This window comes from Poecilia reticulata, chromosome 4 (assembly GCF_904066995.2).
Source record: "Poecilia reticulata chromosome 4, P_reticulata-male-v2, whole genome shotgun sequence".
Taxonomy (NCBI): Eukaryota; Metazoa; Chordata; class Actinopteri; order Cyprinodontiformes; family Poeciliidae; genus Poecilia; species Poecilia reticulata.
The window spans coordinates 33,221,214-33,239,396 of NC_088833.1; the positions used below are offsets into that span (position 1 = coordinate 33,221,214).

Below are 18,183 nucleotides of genomic sequence, written 5' to 3' on the forward strand. Positions count from 1 at the left end.
AAGGTTGATGACCCCTGATCTGGTTTATATATTAACGAATTAGAACAAACTTAGAACCCAGAGAAACTCCTACTAGCTTCTCTAGAGAAACTACTCATTGCCTTAGATCAGGGTGCTCAATACGTCGATCGATCACGGAAAGGTTTTGAGTTGATTTCGGCAGCAGGTGACAAACTGAACGCCGCCAGGACGCTGAGGCCAGCACTTCCTCCTCTGCAGGCTTATCAAAAATATTTACTAAGATCCTAAACGTTTGTAGCTTCATTAAAAAAAGAATAATTATAAAAAGTCAACGAAACATGTTAAAATGAATAATCTCAGTAATTATTGTTTCAACAAGGTGTTGTTCAATTCAGTGCGTTTCGGTTCCATTAACAAAAAAAATGAAGAAAAAAAAAGCAACTCAAAGACCGACTGAGAGCAGAGCAGGAGTTTAAATTAGCTATTTAACCACCGCTGTGTTCATGAGAGGCTTATTAATAATCGAGAAATAAATATCAAGCCTGGAAACCTGATATCGTAACGAACTGAATGTTGTGTTTTTAATATAATCTTTGCTCGGCTTAAGTGCAGGTGGTTTCCACGGCAACAGGTGTGCTTAAACGACAAAAAATGAGAGAGGGAGAGAGAGAGAAGTGGGGGGGGGAGAGATAAAGAGGGTAGTAGTGGTTTTGAGCTGATCGTCTTTTCGGATTGCTGTGGCTCATTACACCTGCTGTAGTTTCTGAACGTTCAATAAATGACAAACTTGGACTAACGACCTCGTTCGTTTGTGAGCATACGTCACAACAAACATCAAATAGGGCAAATATATCTAATTAAGTTTTAACAAATTCTACCACGATAATTATGTGAAATTAAATTAATTATATCCCGACTTCAGAAGATTTGCCTTTACCCTTACTGAGCTCTTTGGTTCCTCCTGTCAGTCTGTAGTTTCTCATATTGAGAAAAATCAAATTTCAGATCCACCATGACTGACTGATACCTGCTGGCGTCAGGTTGCTCCCAGTGTCAGAATCTCACTGAGGAAGAAACTGGATTATGTTTTCTGTCACTTTATTATTTCTGCTATAACTGATGTATATTCACATATAAAATAAGTCAGTAGAGTTTAATTTGCTATTTTTATGTCTTTGTGTCATGAGGTAGATCTCAGGCGGCTGGTGAGAGAAAAAGTAGATCTTGGTCTCAAAAAGTTTGGGCACCCCTGCCTTAGATCAACATTATCAGAACAATAATCTAGAGAAACCTCTATCTTATAAATCATGGACTACTTATTGTTAAACATGGCGTTATACTTTTTTTTTCCTCTTTGGTTTGTTGTTTTGTTGTATTTTCTTCTAACTCATGTAAAGCACTTTGAATTCCCTTGATGCTGAAAATGTGCTATATAAATAAAATTACCTTACATGATTAATGCAACAAATGATAATCCATGTTTGTATGGCACTTGCATCCAACAATGGAAAAGTTTCCTGCTGGAAAGTTTTTTCCATGTTGAAACTGATTTGGTAATTCTTACTTCTGAACATCACTTATGATGTATAACTTAGAGACTGGATGTTTAGCTGTTTCATTTTATTTCAGGGCTGAAATGGTTTATGAAGATATGAAGCAAAGGTATGGACCTCAGGGATGTTATTTGTTAAAGATCAACTCTCGCGCCTCTTCACCTGAGGAGGAGGAGCAGATCCCAGACCCCTGGAGTCAGTACCTGCACAAGCAAAATCTGCGGAACCAGGTTAGCAGCCTGTTGCTTAATTTGCTTACTCTACTTCAACCCACACTGCAGCACAAACCTGTCGAAGGGAAGGCGTTTGGCTCAGGTTTGCATTGGTCACCTAATAGCTGTGTTGGATTATGTTCCTCCTAAACTATCTAATTCAGCATTTTCATCCGTAGAGTGTCTACTTAGGATGGGATGTGATTCATACCACAGAATAAGCCGCAAACACAGAGAGAATTCTCACAAGTTAACGTTTAAAAACGTTAACGTTAACTTGTGTGACCATAGAGGACAGCAGATGTAGTAAACACAGATCATATCATAATCTACAAGTTATTAAACTATGTACACACACAGGGTTTTTTTTTCCTCAACATAGGTGATCTTGGTCACAAATTCCTTGAAACATCGCTCAGAAATAAATTTGTGTATTGATGAGCACGCTATTGTCTCAGACCTAGCAGTTAAACTTGAACAAGCCTACTATCAAACTTAGATGTTTCAAATCTTCAAAATAAATTGTAATTTTTGACAGAAGAGTTTGACATTTTTGCAGGTTTTTTTACTCAAAGGCGCCCTGCTGGACTGCCACTTAATGAGGTTCTCCCCAGACAACCTCTCCCTGGATTCTCTGGGGAAAGGATTAATTTGTACTGGGTTGCCAGATATTTTGTGTAAATTTATCTTGTGATGCGTTTTACAGGAGGTGTTGCAACTTGCACCGGCTGCTAATGTGGCTTCTGCTCAGGACGGTGGTGTTGCACCTGAGGCTGATTCAGGTGACTCAACAGAAAAAGGTCAGTTCAATTCACACCTGGTTCTTTCACAGATGTTCTTCATTGCTTTCTTTGCTCAAAGGTTTTGAAATTAGATTTGTTTTTTCAAAATTTCCCCTTTTTTCCGGCTTTCTGCTTTAAAACTCGAGTTTTTCCTTGTGTCCTTCTGACTGTGGTACGCACTGAATTCAATTCAGTGACAAAAAATAATGCATTACCCTTATACATTTTCACTTTGTCGTGTTACAGTAATAAACGTCAAAGTAATTTGGAAGCATTTTATATCAAATCAAGATAATGTAGCCCATAGTTTAAAAAAATCAGACATTTTCAAAATGTTATTCAAATACAAGCCAGAAAAATGTTAACTCCATAATTCAATGTGCATTTACCATTTCAAGATATGAAGGGAAAAAAACTTACTTTGCTTTTAATGTTTATGTATTTTATTGTGAAGACAATAAACTTTGATAAGTCAGTCATTGTCAAATATTAGCTTTGTATTTTTCTTCCTTTTTTTCGGTGAAACAATATTTGAGTATGATATGTCAACTCTGCTATGGAAAGAATAGACAATGTGTGAAAAAAACAAATTCTAACAGGCTAAATAATTTTTATTTAATTAAATAAACTGTCTTGATATTCTGATTTTATTTTAAAAATACATAAGTGAAAGAAAAGACTTAACTTAAAAGAAACATTTCTTAAGAAAACTAATTGAAAACTATTGTTTTAGGTATAAAGTGTGCCTATAAAATTATTGCAATGCAAAGTAATTTAGTTAGTAAATACTTTAAAATGTATCTGTGTATTTATTCCATCCCAGGTGTTGCATTGTATTTTAAATGTGCTTACTGCAATATTATTAAACTGACTACTTAGGCATGTTGAAAAAATAATGATGAGTCGCCAAAGTAAAAGTAATGAAAAATATGTTTTTACATTATAATCCATGCTGGGGGATAAAACGGTAACCAACTCAGAATAAGTCATTTTTTGTCAACATTCCAAAATCAGATGGCAGAAGATGAACTGAAACTGGCTGGATCATGATGTGTGTAAAACACACGCATGAACATTCACTGAAATTATAAGGAAATCTGAAAAAAGGGACAGTATTATAGTTAAGTCTGAATTTTGTCTAAATTTGTATTTCAGTTGTACATTACAATACAGATTTATTTATATTATACTTGCAACATAGGCAGAGTTCAGTCTGTTGGTCAAACTGAGAGTAGGCTAAAGGCAAAACTTATATAATTATGGACAATACACTTGTATAAGGTATGAATGAAAAATAACATATATATATATATGTTCTTTTTCATTCATACCTGTGAAAGGTAATGCCAGTTTGTACTGTAAAATTTTATACTTTACTAATCCCCAAAGGAGAGATGGATTTTGTTTGAGATTTAAAAATAATAACAAAAAAATAAAAAATAAACATACAACAATAAATAACATTGAGTATTTATAGTTTTAAGGGCACACGCATATCGCTCAGTATATTGTTAAATATATATTTAACATTTAAAACGCACAGTGCTAGACACGATGTATGCGTTATAATGTTTGATAGCCTCGGGCAGAAAAGACTTGCTGTAGTGTTCTTTAGCACATCTGGGCTGCAGTAATCTTAGTTATGTCTGCTCCTCACGCTGTTCACCAGGCTGTATAGAGGATGAAAGGCATTATCCTTGATAGCTCAGATCTTCTTCCAGTGGAGCCAGCTTGATCCTCACAACTGACTCAGCTTTTCTTGTCAGTCTAAGACTTAGACTCTAAGTCTTTCACCTTCATTGCAGCACCCCAGCACACCACTGCATTGAAGATGGAACTAGCCACCGATGGAACATGAATAGCTTCCTTCTGCAGGTGTTAAATGGCCTGAGCTTCTGTAGAAAATAGTCTGCTCATGGGCTTTTTGTAGAGCATTCCAGGGTTTTCCAGTCTAGTGTAACACCAAGGCGCTTGCAGGATTAAACCTGCTCCGCATCTACCCTGAGATGGAGATTGGAAGCAAATGTGTTTTCTTGTTGCAGAAACTGGCAACCATTTTCTTGGTCTTGTTTACATTAATCAGGAGTTAGTTCTTTCCGCACACGTCACAAATTGTCCACCAAAGTCCTGTACGCCACCTCCTGTCCCCCTTCCACACACCCCAGGATACCCATGTCATCAGCCTTTTGCAGATGGCACAGTTTGGAACAGTACTTAAAGTCCGCAGTGTAGTGATTAAAAAGAAAGATGGCACAGTTCCCTGGGGAGCTCTGTTAGATATTCTTCTCAAGTAGTTATCCTGGCTGGTTGGTGTTGAAGGCTGATGAAAAGTCGAAGAAAAGGATGCTGACAATGGTGTCAAGTCTGTCAAGGGAGGAATAGACCCTCTGCACAAGGTGTATAATTGCGTCATCCACTCCTAAGTGGAGCTGGTATGCGAATTGCAGAGAGTCCTGGGCTACATCTGCCTGAGTCCTCAGATGTACCAGAACCAGCTTCTCCATAAACTTCATAATGTGTGAGGTTAGAGCAGTGGGAAACAGTTGAAACAAGTTCATGCAGCACATGTATTAACAACCTTCGATCACTCCAAGGCCACATTCAAGATGGCGGCGATGTAACATAGGACTCTGTGTTCAAAGGGGAGTATTCAAGTCTGTGTGGATTCCCACTAGGCTGGGTAAGCAGAGCAACATTTGCGGAGGCAGCATGGAGCGCCATGGTAACTCTACGGCACTGGAGCCGCTGTAACAGAAAGACCCAATATGACAACTGCTAATGTATGGCCTCTTTATAGCTGCATGATAAAGGCACTGGAGAGCTTCTGGCAAGGTGGTGCAAAATAAGCAGATTAAAATGTGAACCTGTATCTTTGTACCCATGAAGGAGCTGGAGGATCCGGTTGCTTGGATACCCACCCCCTTCAACTGGACACAGACAGCTGCACAACCAGCCTCCTAACACTCAGCCCTGTCGACACTGATGGGAAGAAAAGCACAGGAGACACAGACAGCCTGGCTGCAGCTCCAGGGAACCATGGCACCTGTCTCACCCTCAATGACCATGACCGCATCAGACAGTTTATCCAAGAATTCACTTTCAGAGGCTTGCTGCCGCATATAGAAAAAAACATCAGACAACTAAATGACCAGGTAAACCTTTGGGGTTGGGTTGAGGAAAATGTTAGGAAATTTCACATTAGGAAAATTTCACTCTGTGAAGGTTATACTTTTCATTATTGCTATAAATCTTGAATTTCTTAAATTAAAATTAGGGGTCAGTCCTCATCTGCAGTGTAAAATATAATTATTACAAATGCTACATTTTTTATGTTATCTTTTTTTCTTCTGAATTGTCCTTCATCATTGTAGCAGCTCTTACCCTCACTCTATGTTCTTAGCTCGTTTCTAGGAAAGGACTGAGCCGGTCTTTGTTCACGGCCACCAAGAAGTTTTTTGGTGGAGGTAAAGTTCCAGAGAAGAGTATTAATGAACCAAAGAGCACTTATGGCCTTCAGTAAGCTCCCTTCCTCTACTTTATCACCATTCACCACGGGAGGCCAGCATTGTGTACTAAACTAGTCCTGATGCTTTCTTTCTGATACCAGATACCCCCCTGAAGCTCCTGAGCTGCAGATCAGAAAGATGGCTGACCTCTGCTTCCTGGTTCAGCACTATGAACTGGCCTATAGTTGTTACCACACTGCCAAGAAGGATTTTCTGTCAGACCAGGCTATGTTGTACGCTGCAGGGGCTCTGGTAAGGCCACCTCTCATGTCAGTCTGGACAGGTTGCATATTCGAGCACAGTTCGTCATCCCAGATCAGTGTGACGCTTTCCATGTTTCACTCTGTGCTTAATACTTTAAGCTAGTTGTGGGACTTGATTCAAATTTCTAAAAGTTAATTGCAGGGTCTGTAATTAATTAATTGCAAAGGATTGCGTTTTAATTACATTTAATTTCCCTTTGGGATTAATAAAGTATTTTTGAATTTTGAATTTGAATTAAAATTTAAACAAAAACTATCCAGACAAAATAAGCAACACCTCTGATTTAAAATCTTTGCTTCTGAATGATAGAATAAATAGGTGAATGAACTCAAAAACAAAGATATTTATTGTTTTAATCTTATTCAAGTTCTTCAGCTATGCTGTCTGGGGCTTTATATACCCCTGGTAGGGTCACCCAAGGCAGACAGGTCCTAGGTGAGGAACCAGACAAAGCGCAGCCTTAAGACCCTTATGATGGAATATACCTTTGGATCTGGCATTCCCTTGCCCGGACGCGGGTCACCGGGGCCCCACTCTGGAGCCAGGCCTGGAGGTGGGGCATGATGGTGAGCACCTGGTGGCCGAGCTTTTACCCACGGAGCCCAGCCAGGTTCAGCCCGAAGAGGAGACGTGGGTCCCCCTTCCAATGGGCTCACCACCTGTCAGATGGGGCCAAAGGGGTCGGGTGCCTTGTGTTACGGGCGGCAGCCGAGGGAGGGGACCCCGGCGGTCTGATCCTCGGCTGCAGGAGCTGGCTCTTGGGACGTGGAATGTCACCTCTCAGGTGGGGAAGGAACCGGAGCTAGTGTACAAGACAGAGAGGTTCCGGCTAGAAATAGTTGGCCTCACCTCGACGCATGGCTCTGGTTCTGGAACCAGTCTCTTTGAGAGGGGCTGGACGTACTTCCACTCTGGAGTTGCCCACAGTGAGAGGCGCCGGGCAGGAGTGGGCATACTTGTTGCCCCCCATCTTGGCGCCTGTACGTTGGAGTTTACCCTGGTGAACGAGAGGGTGGCCTCCCTCCGCCTATGGGTGGGGGGACGGGTTCTGACTTTTGTCTGTGCTTATGGGCCGAACAGCAGTTCAGATTACCCACCCTTCTTGGAGTCCTTAGAGGGGGTACTGGAGAGTGCCCCTCCTGGGGACTCCCTTGTTCTACTGGGGGACTTCAGCGCTCACATGGGCAATGACAGTGAGACCTGGAGGGGCATGGTTGGGAGGAACGGCGCCCCCGATCTGAGCTTGAGTTGTGTTCTGTTGTTGTACTACTGTGCTCGTCACGGATTGTCCATCACGAACACCATGTTCAGGCATAAGGTCGTCCATATGTGCACTTGGCACCAAGACACTCTAGGCCGCAGTTCGATGATCGATTTTGTCATCGTTTCATCGGATCTGTGGCCGTATGTCTTGGACACTCGGGTGAAGAGAGGTGCGGAGCTGTCCACTGACCACTACCTGGTGGTGAGTTGGCTCCGGTGGTGGGGGAGGAAGCCGGTCAGACCTGGCAGGCCCAAACGTGTAGTGAGGGTCTGCTGGGAACATCTGGCGGAGTCCCCTGTGAGATGGAGCTTTAACTCCAATCTCCTGCAGAACTTCGAACATGTTCCGAGGGAGGTTGGGGACATTGAGTATGAGTGGACCATGTTCCACACCTCCATTGCCGAGGCGGCTTATCGGAGCTGCGGCCGCAAGGTTGTTGGTGCCTGTCGCGGCGGCAACCCTCAAACCCGTTGGTGGACACCTTTGATGAGGGATGCTGTCAAGCTGAAGGAGTCCTATCGGGCCTTTTTGGCCTGTGGTACTCCAGAAGCAGCTGATGGGTACCGGCGGGCGAAGTGGCATGCAGCTCGGGTGGTCGCTGAGGCAAAAACTCGTGCGTGGGAGGAGTTTGGAGAGGCCATGGAGAAAGACTTCCGCACGGCTTCGAGGCGATTCTGGTTCACATCCGGCGTCTCAGGAGGGGGAAGCAGTGCAGCACCAACACTGTTTATAGTGGGGATGGTGTGCTGCTGACCTCAACTTGGGACGTTGTGGGCTGGTGGGCAGAATACTTCAAAGACCTCCTCAATCCCACCAACATGCCTTCTGTTGAGGAAGCTGAGCCTGGGGACTCTGGGTTGGGCTCTCCAATCTCTGGGGACGAGGTCGCCGAGGTGGTCAAAAAGCTCCTCGGTGGCAGGACCCCGGGGGTGGATGAGATCCGCCCAGAGTTCCTTAAGGCTCTGGATGTTGTAGGGTTGTGTTGGCTCACGCGACTCTGCAATATCGCATGGACATCGGGGGCAGTTCCCCTGGATTGGCAGACTGGGGTGGTGGTCCCCCTGTTCAAAAAGGGGGACCGGAGAGTGTGCTCCAATTACAGGGGGGTCACACTCTTAAGCCTCCCTGGTAAGGTCTATTCAGAGGTCCTGGAGAGGAGGGTCCGTCGAATAGTCGAACCTCGGATTCAGGAAGAGCAGTGTGGTTTTTGTCCTGGTCGTGGAACACTGGACCAGCTCTACACCCTCAGCAGGGTCCTGGAGGGTGCATGGGAGTTCGCCCAACCAGTTTACATGTGTTTTGTGGACTTGGAGAAGGCGTTCGACCGTGTCCCTCGGGAGGCCTTGTGGAGGGTTCTCCGGGAGTATGGGGTACCGGGCCCTTTGATACGGGCTGTCAGGTCCCTGTATGACCGGTGTCAGAGTCTGGTCCGCATTGCCGGCAGTAAGTCGGGCTCGTTTCCAGTGAGAGTTGGACTCCGCCAAGGCTGCCCTTTGTCACCGATTCTGTTCATTACTTTTATGGACAGAATTTCTAGGCGCAGCCGAGGTGTTGAGGGGATCCGTTTTGATGGCCTTAGGAACGCATCTCTGCTTTTTGCAGATGATGTGGTAATATTGGCTTCATCAGGTCATGATCTGCAGCTCTCGCTGGAGCGGTTCGTGGCCGAGAAGCTCGGTCATCTGGGAGGGACTCGGAGTAGAGCTGCTGTTCTCCATGTCAAGAGGAGCCAGTTGAGGTGGCTTGGGCATCTGCTCAGGATGCCTCCTGGACGCCTTCCTGATGAGGTGTTCCGGGCACGTCCCACTGGTAGGAGGCCTCGGGGAAGACCCAGGACACGCTGGAGGGACTATGTCTCTCAGCTGGCCTGGGAACGCCTCGGGGTTCCCCCGGAGGAGCTGGAACAAGTGGCTGGGGAGAGGGAAGTCTGGGCCTCCCTTCTGAAGCTGCTGCCCCCGCGAACCGACCCTGGATAAGCGGAAGAAAATGGATGGATGGAAGTTCTTCAACCATCAGATTGAAGCCAAGTACTGGTCTACCCGTTCAGCTTTCCAGTGTGTCATTCATGAAACCTCTTTAAGAAAATCCTCCGTTATGGGCGTGACGGAGGTGCAGGGTTAAAGCTTTACCCTATGGAGGCCTTTTTCCTCCACGTGGATGTCACAGGTTCGAGTCCCTTGCCCTTGACCTTTAGCACGTCTTCATCCTCTCTCACAATCCCGTCTATGCACTGTCAAATAAAGGCCAGTAGGGTAAAAAAAGTGTCTTTTAAAAAGATAAAAGAAAATCTTTTAGAAATATGGACTGTAGATGCTGATATTAAACGTTGGGGATGTCTCTGCTGCTGGAACATGTTTAGCATTGAGATCCTATTTCAGGCTTGTAGCTTCACTGATGGGTTCCTTTTTGCTCAGCTTGAACACAATAGCCTTTTCCAGCATCCCATCACATTGGGTTTGAAGTAGAAATGAACCCCCATTGAGCTGAGAGAAGCGGCCTTGTCATTCATTGCTTGTGTGTCAGATTTGCAGTCGTGCCAGAAATCCCTCTGTATGGAGTTAAAAGAAGAGATTCTTCAGCTTACAATTTTTAACATGTTAAAGTCTATACAGTTAATTAATCAAAATTAACAAATTAAAGTTCTGGTTCTACTTTAAACAAGTAACTACTTCACTGCTCCATTTAGTTGTTTTTCCTATACTTAATCAGCACAAGTCAATCTTTTAAAATTCTATACTAATGTTTCTCTTAATCTTTTAATGAAATAACGCCAAAGGTTTATTTCATTAGCTTAGTGATTAGTCATGCAAAAATATTTTAAATATTAACCAAATTAATTGACAGATTTTTTTTTCTTCATAGTTGTGCAGCTTTAGGTCTGATAATTATGAGTTGTTTTCTAGGAAATGGCTGCAGTGTCCGCCTTTCTGCAGGGCGGAGCCTCGAGACCATATCCAAGCCACTATATGGACACAGCAATCCAGACATACAGAGATGTTTGCAAGTATGATCCTCAGCCTCCTTACATCATCACATGTCATAAGCTGCTACATGGGAGCTTATCCTGATATTAAATGTTAAATATCACATACCGGTAGTTTGACCATAAAACTTTTTGTCAAATAAAGAATAACTAACAGTAAATACTCCTTGATTACCTTTGTGGCTGCATATTTTCTTCATCTCCTCCACAGAAACATGATGCTGGCTGAACGCTGCGCATTACTCAGCGCCGAGATACTGAAAAGTCAAGCAAAATACTCTGAGGCTGCAACTCTTCTTATTAAGATGACCAGTGAGGTGAAAAATCATTCCTTACTTGTATATCTGTTGTTCCAGTTGAAGTTCTTCAGACCTGCAGCTCACTGAGCTCTTCTGTGAATCTGCTGTTTGTGTTTGTAGGACTCTGACCTTCGCAGCGCTCTGCTGTTGGAGCAGGCAGCCCATTGCTTCATTAACATGCGTAACCCTATGGTGCGCAAGTTTGCTTTCCATATGATCCTGGCTGGTCATCGCTTCAGCAAAGCAGGACAGGTACCCCTGATACACCTGACCTTGATTAACACTGGACATTAATATGTAGATGCTTATTAAAAAACTGTTCAGGAATCCAATCAGAAATTATTCTGTTCTGAACATTTTTTTCATAACTATCTGCATATTAAAGCATTCTTCTATAGTCTACAGTTAATATCTTCAGGTAACGTTTCTCTCAGTACCAAGAGAAATGGTCCATATAAATTTGGTTACAGTAGCAACTTTATAAAGAAGAGAAAAATGTGACAATATTTCTACTGTACTCTTTTCTCTCTCCCTCACTTTATTTCTTCATGTAGAGGAGGCACGCACTGCGCTGTTACAGTCAAGCCATGCAGGTCTACAAGGACAGAGGCTGGTCTTTGGCAGAGGATCATATCAACTTTACAATTGGCCGTCAGTCCTTTACATTGGGGCAACCAGAGAACGCTTTACAGGCCTTCAGGCAGATTCTAATTAATGATAGCCGACAGACAGCCACACAGCAGGCTGCCTTTCTAAGAGAATACCTCTACGTTGTCAAGGTAAGATTAAAAAGAATCTTCTGTTTTTCCGAACCTTATTCATAGATGTGAACAACACTTTAAAAACATTTTTAAAGAGGTTTCTACAAATGCCTTCATTTTTGTAATTTGTTCTTGAATCAAATTGAAATTAAGAGTAGTAATTTTTTTGGCTAGCAAATTTATTCAGTATCGGTGTGAAGTAAATGAGTCCAAATAGATAAAGATTAAATGTAAATTAAGGTAACGTAAAAGAAAAATGCACAATATACTCCATTAAACTGAATTTAAAGTTGGTGATTTTTGTTTAGACATTAAAAGGATATAATGAAAATTAGAAGTACAGTTGTCATCTGTCAGCTGTTTTACGGAAGACTCGGCTGATGTTATCCTTGGAAAAAAAATGTAGTGCAATAAGAGGAAAAAACAAACAAAATAAATGAACAACAACCAAAACTAATTAATCCCACCATTAATCAATCAATCAATCAATCAAATTTTATTTGTATAGCACATTTCAGCAGCAAGGCATTTCAAAGTGCTTTACATAATTAAAATAAAAACAGAAAAACTAGACCCACACCCTTCAGTCCGTTCACCCCAAGCTGGGGTAGATGAATCCCAAACAGGCTGGTCTTGGGTGAAGTGCTTGGTGCAGTATAGATCTGAGATGGGAAGTCAAGGATCAGAGTGGGACGAAAGTGTTCACAGGCTACAAGGAGCCTCCTACCAACTTGGCAGGAGAGCGGAAATCTTCACACACACAAGTGCAATCCTTTTCTATGGCTCTAGGCCTGGACACTTAGCTCGCCATCACCTGGCCTGCATAATAAAACGGGACCAGTATACAAACATTTAAATGCAATTCAATTATTCTAATGTGTACACAAATTCAATTAGCGCACTCTGCACTATCAATTCTAAATCATGTTCAATAAATCAGGTTTGATATCAATTCAAACATCCATGAAGAAGTCAATTATGTACCATATAAACTACTCAACATGCAATGTAAGAAAATTGAACAACATTTAATAAATATTTAAAACACTTCAGTATTCAAACCAGTATGGGCGTCTGGGATTTCATTGCAATCCTACACAAACAAGGATATTGCTACGCTAACCGCTACATCAAAAAACAAACACTCACCAGATCCGCCGTTTATTTTACACACAATCTGCCATCTCTCCTGGCCTGGTGGTAATCGGCTAACATTAAGGTTAAGTGAGTTTTGTACAGAAATAAAGTGAAGAAAATAAAAAACAACGCTCAACAAACCTGTAGCTCTGCTCCCCTCAATGCGTCCCATTGTTCTTACATCGCCGCTCCAGTTAATATCATAGACATAATATAATGTATATAATAAAAATTGAAAACATTCCCTTCTCACCCTCCGTGTTTCATCCTCTGAGCTCGGGTCCTCTACCAGAGGCCTGGGAGCTTGAGGGTTCTGCGCAGTATCTTGGCTGTGCCTAGTACTGCACATTTCTGGACTGAGATGTCTGATGTTGTTCCTGGGATCTGTTTTAGCCACTGCTCCAGTTTGGGGGTGACTGCCCCGAGGGCCCCGATGACCACAGACACCACTGTGGTCTTCACCTTCCAGGTCTTTTCCAGTTCCTCCCTGAGGCCCTGGTATTTCTCCAGTTTCTCCTGCTCCTTTTTCCTGATGTTGTAGTCACTTGGTATTGCTACATCCACCACAATGGCTTTCCTCTGTTGTTAATCCACCGGTCATTGTCCGGTTGGTTCGCCATTACCATTTTGTCTGACTGGATCTGGAAGTCCCACAGGATCTTAGCTCAATCATTCTCCACCACCTTTGGGGGTGTTCCCCACTTTGATCTCAGGGCTTCCAGTCCATATTCTGCACAGATGTTCCTGTACACTATGCCCGCCACTTGGTTATGTCGTTCCATGTATGCTTTCCCTGCCAGCATCTTGCACCCTGCTGTTATGTGCCACTCACTAGTCCTCTGCCTCCTTCTTTACGGCTCATGCACAGTCTCAGGGTGCTGGATTTGGGGTGGAACCCTCCATGCATGGTTAGTAGCTTCCGAGTCTTAACATCCGTGGTCTTTATCTCTTCCATTGGCCATCTAATTATTCCTGCAGGGTATCAAGGCATAGCTGTTTATTGCACGGATCTTGTTCTTGCCATTGAGCTAGCTTCTCAGGACTTGCCTTATTCGTTGGAGGCATTTGGCTGTGGCTCCTTTCCTTGTGACCTCATCGAGGTTGCCATTTGCTTGTGGTATTCCCAGGTACTTGTAACTGTGCTCTATGTCTGCTATTGTTCCTTCTGGGAGTGAGACCCCTTCTGTGTGAACGACCTTCCCTCTCTTTGTAACCATCCGACCACACTTCTCTAGTCCAAATGACATCCCAATGTCAGTGCTGTAGATCCTGGTGGTGTAGATCAATGAGTGGATGTCTCGCTCGCTCTTGGCGTACAGCTTGATGTCATCCATGTAGAGGAGTTGACTGATTGTGGCCCCATTCTTGAGTCGGTATCCGTAGCCAGTCTTGTTGATGATTTGGCTGAGGAGGTTCAGGCCTATGCAGAACAGCAGTGGGGACAGAGCATCTCCTTGGTATATGCCACATTTGATGGATACTTGTGCAAGTGGTTTGCAGTTGGCTTCAAGGGTGGTTTTCCACGGCCCATCAAGTTTGCAATGAAGGCTCTTGGAGTCCTATTGATGTTGTACATCTCTTAAGCATTCAACGATCCAAGTGTGTGGCATTGAGTCATAGGCTTTCTTGTAATCAATCCAAGTGTGTCGGGTTTTGCAGTCTCGGGCGACTGTGTGGTGTACAAGGAGTTGGTGTTTGGCTCCTCTGCTATTTATGCCTATGCCCTTCTGTGCCGTCCTCATGTATTTATCCATGTGCCCACTTATCTTAGCCGCTATGATGCCTGACATGAGCTTCCATGTTGTAGAGAGACAGGTTAGTGGCCAATAGTTGGATTGGACTGAACCCTTTGAGGGATTCTTCTGGATCAGGATTGTGCGCCCTTCAGTTAACCATTAAGGGTGAGTCCCATTTTGTAGCAGCTGGTTCAGTTGAGTTTAGGCCTGTCGCGATAAACGATAAATCAATTAATTGCACGATAAATTAAACCTATTGACCTCATTTTAATGATCGGCTTTATTGTCTCTTCCTGCCTTTTATTCTTTCTGTTGCTGACACTGAATGAAAAAAGGCTCAACTCCGGTGCTCTCCACTGACCCTCCCTTCCTCATTTCCTTAGTCTAATGTCCAGCGCACACGACACGAGTTGTCGGCCGACTGTCGGCCCATTTTCAAGACCTGACAGACCACACATTAGCCGTCAGAAATCCTAGGTATAACGGTTCGATCAGGTTCGTCGTGGCGTGTGGTGTCCAGCCACATGGGCACAAAATAATGGCTACAAGTCCAGTTAACAAATTTTAAAATCAGGCATCAATCAATGCTTTACTAGAATCTACCTGTGATGCATGTGGCTAGAGTCAGCGTAAAGTCCTGACTGAATGAAAATCATTATAACCTATTTATGTCACGTTAACGAGGAACAGCTGAAAAGTTACCGGGTTCATCAACTGCGGTAGCGATTTGGCTCCAACTCCTCCCCTTGTCATTTCTATATTCTTTGCACGAAATGTTGAATAAACATTAATGTTGTTTCCACATATCATCTCCGATGTCCGCTGGACTTGGGTTGCGCCGTGTCAGCTGTTTGGGATTCCAACCGTAATTTCCCCTCAGAAAGCACGGAGGAGAATCTGCGCTTTCTGATTGGCTACCTGTCACATTCAGCGTTAAGCTCCCAGTCGGGGAAAACCCCTGATTTTAGATCGGAGCGGCCACGACAATCTACCTTAACACACCATACACTGCAGGATGATTGGTTACGAAACCATCTTCAACAACACCACCATCTTAGATCGGCCAACGATCTAAGATTTGTAACTTTTTTTAAGATTGAGACTGAGAATCCATTTTATTTTTGTTTTTCGTTTTATTTATTTAGTTTATCAGTTCCAGTGTTATGTGTTCTTTTGAAAATAAAGCGTATCTATCTATGGCATGAAATCGCATGCATTATTAGTCATTTCCATTAAATCAGTGTCAAAAGGTCTTGAAACAATGTTATCGTTTATCACAATAATTTTTTAGACAATAGCTCATCAAAATTTGTTATCGTGACAGGAATAGTTGAGTTGCCAGTCGCTCATGGAGAGCAGTGAGTTTCTTCAGCCAGTAGGCATGGATCGTGTCAGGTCCTGGTCCAGTTTTTCATACCTGAGACTCTTTCTTGGACATCTGCCACAGTGATGGTTACCGGGGCTTGTTCAGGGAGGTTGCTGTGATCAAAAAAATTTTCAAAAAATTTGCATATTAGCATTAGCATAGTTCATTATTTTCCACAATGTAATAATAAAAATTAAACTGTCATATATTTTAGATTCATTGCACACCAACTGAAATATTTCAGGTATTTTATTGTTTTAATACTGATGATTTTGGCATACAGCTCATGAAAACCCAAAATCCCTATCTCAAAAAATGTGCATATTTCATCCGACCAATAAAAGAAATGTGTTTTTTTTTAATACCAAAAAAGTCAACCTTCAAATAATTATGTTCAGTTATGCACTCAATACTTGGTCAGGAATCCTTTTGCAGCCTTCAATGCGGCATGGAGGCAATCAGCCTGTGGCTCTGCTGAGGTGTTATGGAGGCCAGGATGCTTCGATAGCCTTAAGCTCATCCAGAGTTTTGGGTCTTGGTCTCTCAACTTTCTCTTCACAATATCCCACAGATTCTCTATGGGGTTCAGGTCAGGAGAGTTGGCAGGCCAACTGAGCACAGTAACACCATGGTCAGTAATACCAGTGGTTTTGGCACTGTGAGCAGGTGCCAGGTTGTGCTGAAAAATGAAATCTTCATCTCCATAAAGCTTTTCAGCAGATGGAAGCATGAAGTGCTCCAAAATCTTCTGATAGCTGCTGCATTGACCTGCCCTTGAAAAAACACAGTGGACCAACACCAGCAGCTGACATGGCTCCCCAGACCATCACTGACTGTGGGTACTTGACACTGGACTTCTGGCATTTTGGCATTTTCTTCTCCCCAGTCTTCCTCCAGACTCTGGCACCTTGATTTCCGAATGACATGCAAAATTTGCTTTCATCCGAAAAAAGTACCTTGGATCACTGAACAACAGTCCAGTGCTGCTTCTCTGTAGCCCAGGTCAGACGCTTCTGCTGTTGTTTCTGGTTCAAAAGTGGCTTGACCTTTGACCTGGGGAATGCAGCACCAATAGCCCATTTCCTGCACACGCCTGTGCACGGTGACTCTGGATATTTCTACTCCAGACTCAGTCCACTGCTTCCTCAGGTCCCCCAAGGTCTGGAATCAGTCCTTCTCCACAATCTTCCTCAGGGTCCGGTCACCTCTTCTCGTTGTGCAGCGTTTTCTGCCACACTTTTTCCTTCCCACTGAGGTGCCTTGATTCAGCACTCTGGGAACAGCCTATTCGTTCAGAAATTTCTTTCTGTGTCTTACCCTCTTGCTTGAGGGTGTCAATGATGACCTTCTGGACAGCAGTCAGGTCAGCAGTCTGACCCATGATTGCAGTTTTGAGTAATGAACCAGGCTGGGAGTTTTTAAAAGCCTCAGGAATCTTTTGCAGGTGTTTAGGTTAAATGCTCGTTCAGAGAACCTTTTCATGATATGCAAATTTTCTGAGACAGGGATTTTGGGTTTTCATGAGCTGTATGCCAAAATCATCAGTATTAAAACAAAATACCTGAAATATTTCAGTTGGTGTGCAATGAATCTAAAATATATGACAGTTTAATTTTTATCATTAAATTATGGAAAATAATTAACTTTATCACAATATTCTAATTTTTTGAGAAGGACCTGTATAGCATCTTTATCAGAGTAACGAGTTTAATCCTATAATCCTACAAAAGTCATGATGTCATCGTATCATTGTAGTTTAATGATGAATTGATTTACATTTTTTTTTTTTTTTTTTGCTTAAGAGTGTTCTTGGAGAAAACGAAAGCTGCCTCCCCCAGCTGCCGCTGCCTCACATCCATAGCTCTGCTACCAGAGTTTACTTTGGACATGAACGCCGCCTTGCAAAAGGTAACCCTCTGGCAGCTTTTTAAAACATCAGCCAGCAATCTTGTTTTTTTAGTCGGGTGTTCTATCAGTTCATTTGTTGATTATTCAGGTATGTGTACCGTACTATGAAAGCTGCACATTTCTCTCCTGTACACCAGAATTTTGTGCACTAATGCTCTACGAAGGAACTACACAGTAATGCATTACGTTTTATTAAAAATAATGTTCTAGAACATTTGTTTGATAAAGAAGCTAAGACTGATGTCATCTTGTATTTGTCTATTAGAGGTGTGAGTTCCAGATGGTTTCAGACTTGTTTTTATGATTGTAAGATGCTGAAGGCTCTGACAGGTTTGTAAAGCTGAAGTGTCAGTGTGGTCTGTGATGTTCCAAAACCTTCCTTATTCTACAAAGAATATTTCCATGACATTCTGTCAGTTTGGAAATATAATTCTCTATGCTGGAATTGGAA

The 18,183-nt window shown here is 42.9% G+C and overlaps 1 protein-coding gene across 1 annotated transcript in view; it reads left to right on the plus strand.

Moving 5' to 3' along the window:
• Positions 1–18,183, plus strand: part of trappc8 (trafficking protein particle complex subunit 8) — a 49,996-nt gene that overhangs the window by 5,907 nt on the left and 25,906 nt on the right. The window contains exons 5-14 of the mRNA XM_008408154.3: positions 1,591–1,744; positions 2,433–2,526; positions 5,395–5,660; positions 5,909–6,024; positions 6,116–6,266; positions 10,446–10,546; positions 10,737–10,842; positions 10,945–11,076; positions 11,379–11,603; positions 17,627–17,732. Coding sequence (XP_008406376.2) covers positions 1,591–1,744; positions 2,433–2,526; positions 5,395–5,660; positions 5,909–6,024; positions 6,116–6,266; positions 10,446–10,546; positions 10,737–10,842; positions 10,945–11,076; positions 11,379–11,603; positions 17,627–17,732 — 1,451 coding nt within the window. The remainder of the gene's footprint in view (positions 1–1,590; positions 1,745–2,432; positions 2,527–5,394; positions 5,661–5,908; positions 6,025–6,115; positions 6,267–10,445; positions 10,547–10,736; positions 10,843–10,944; positions 11,077–11,378; positions 11,604–17,626; positions 17,733–18,183) is intronic.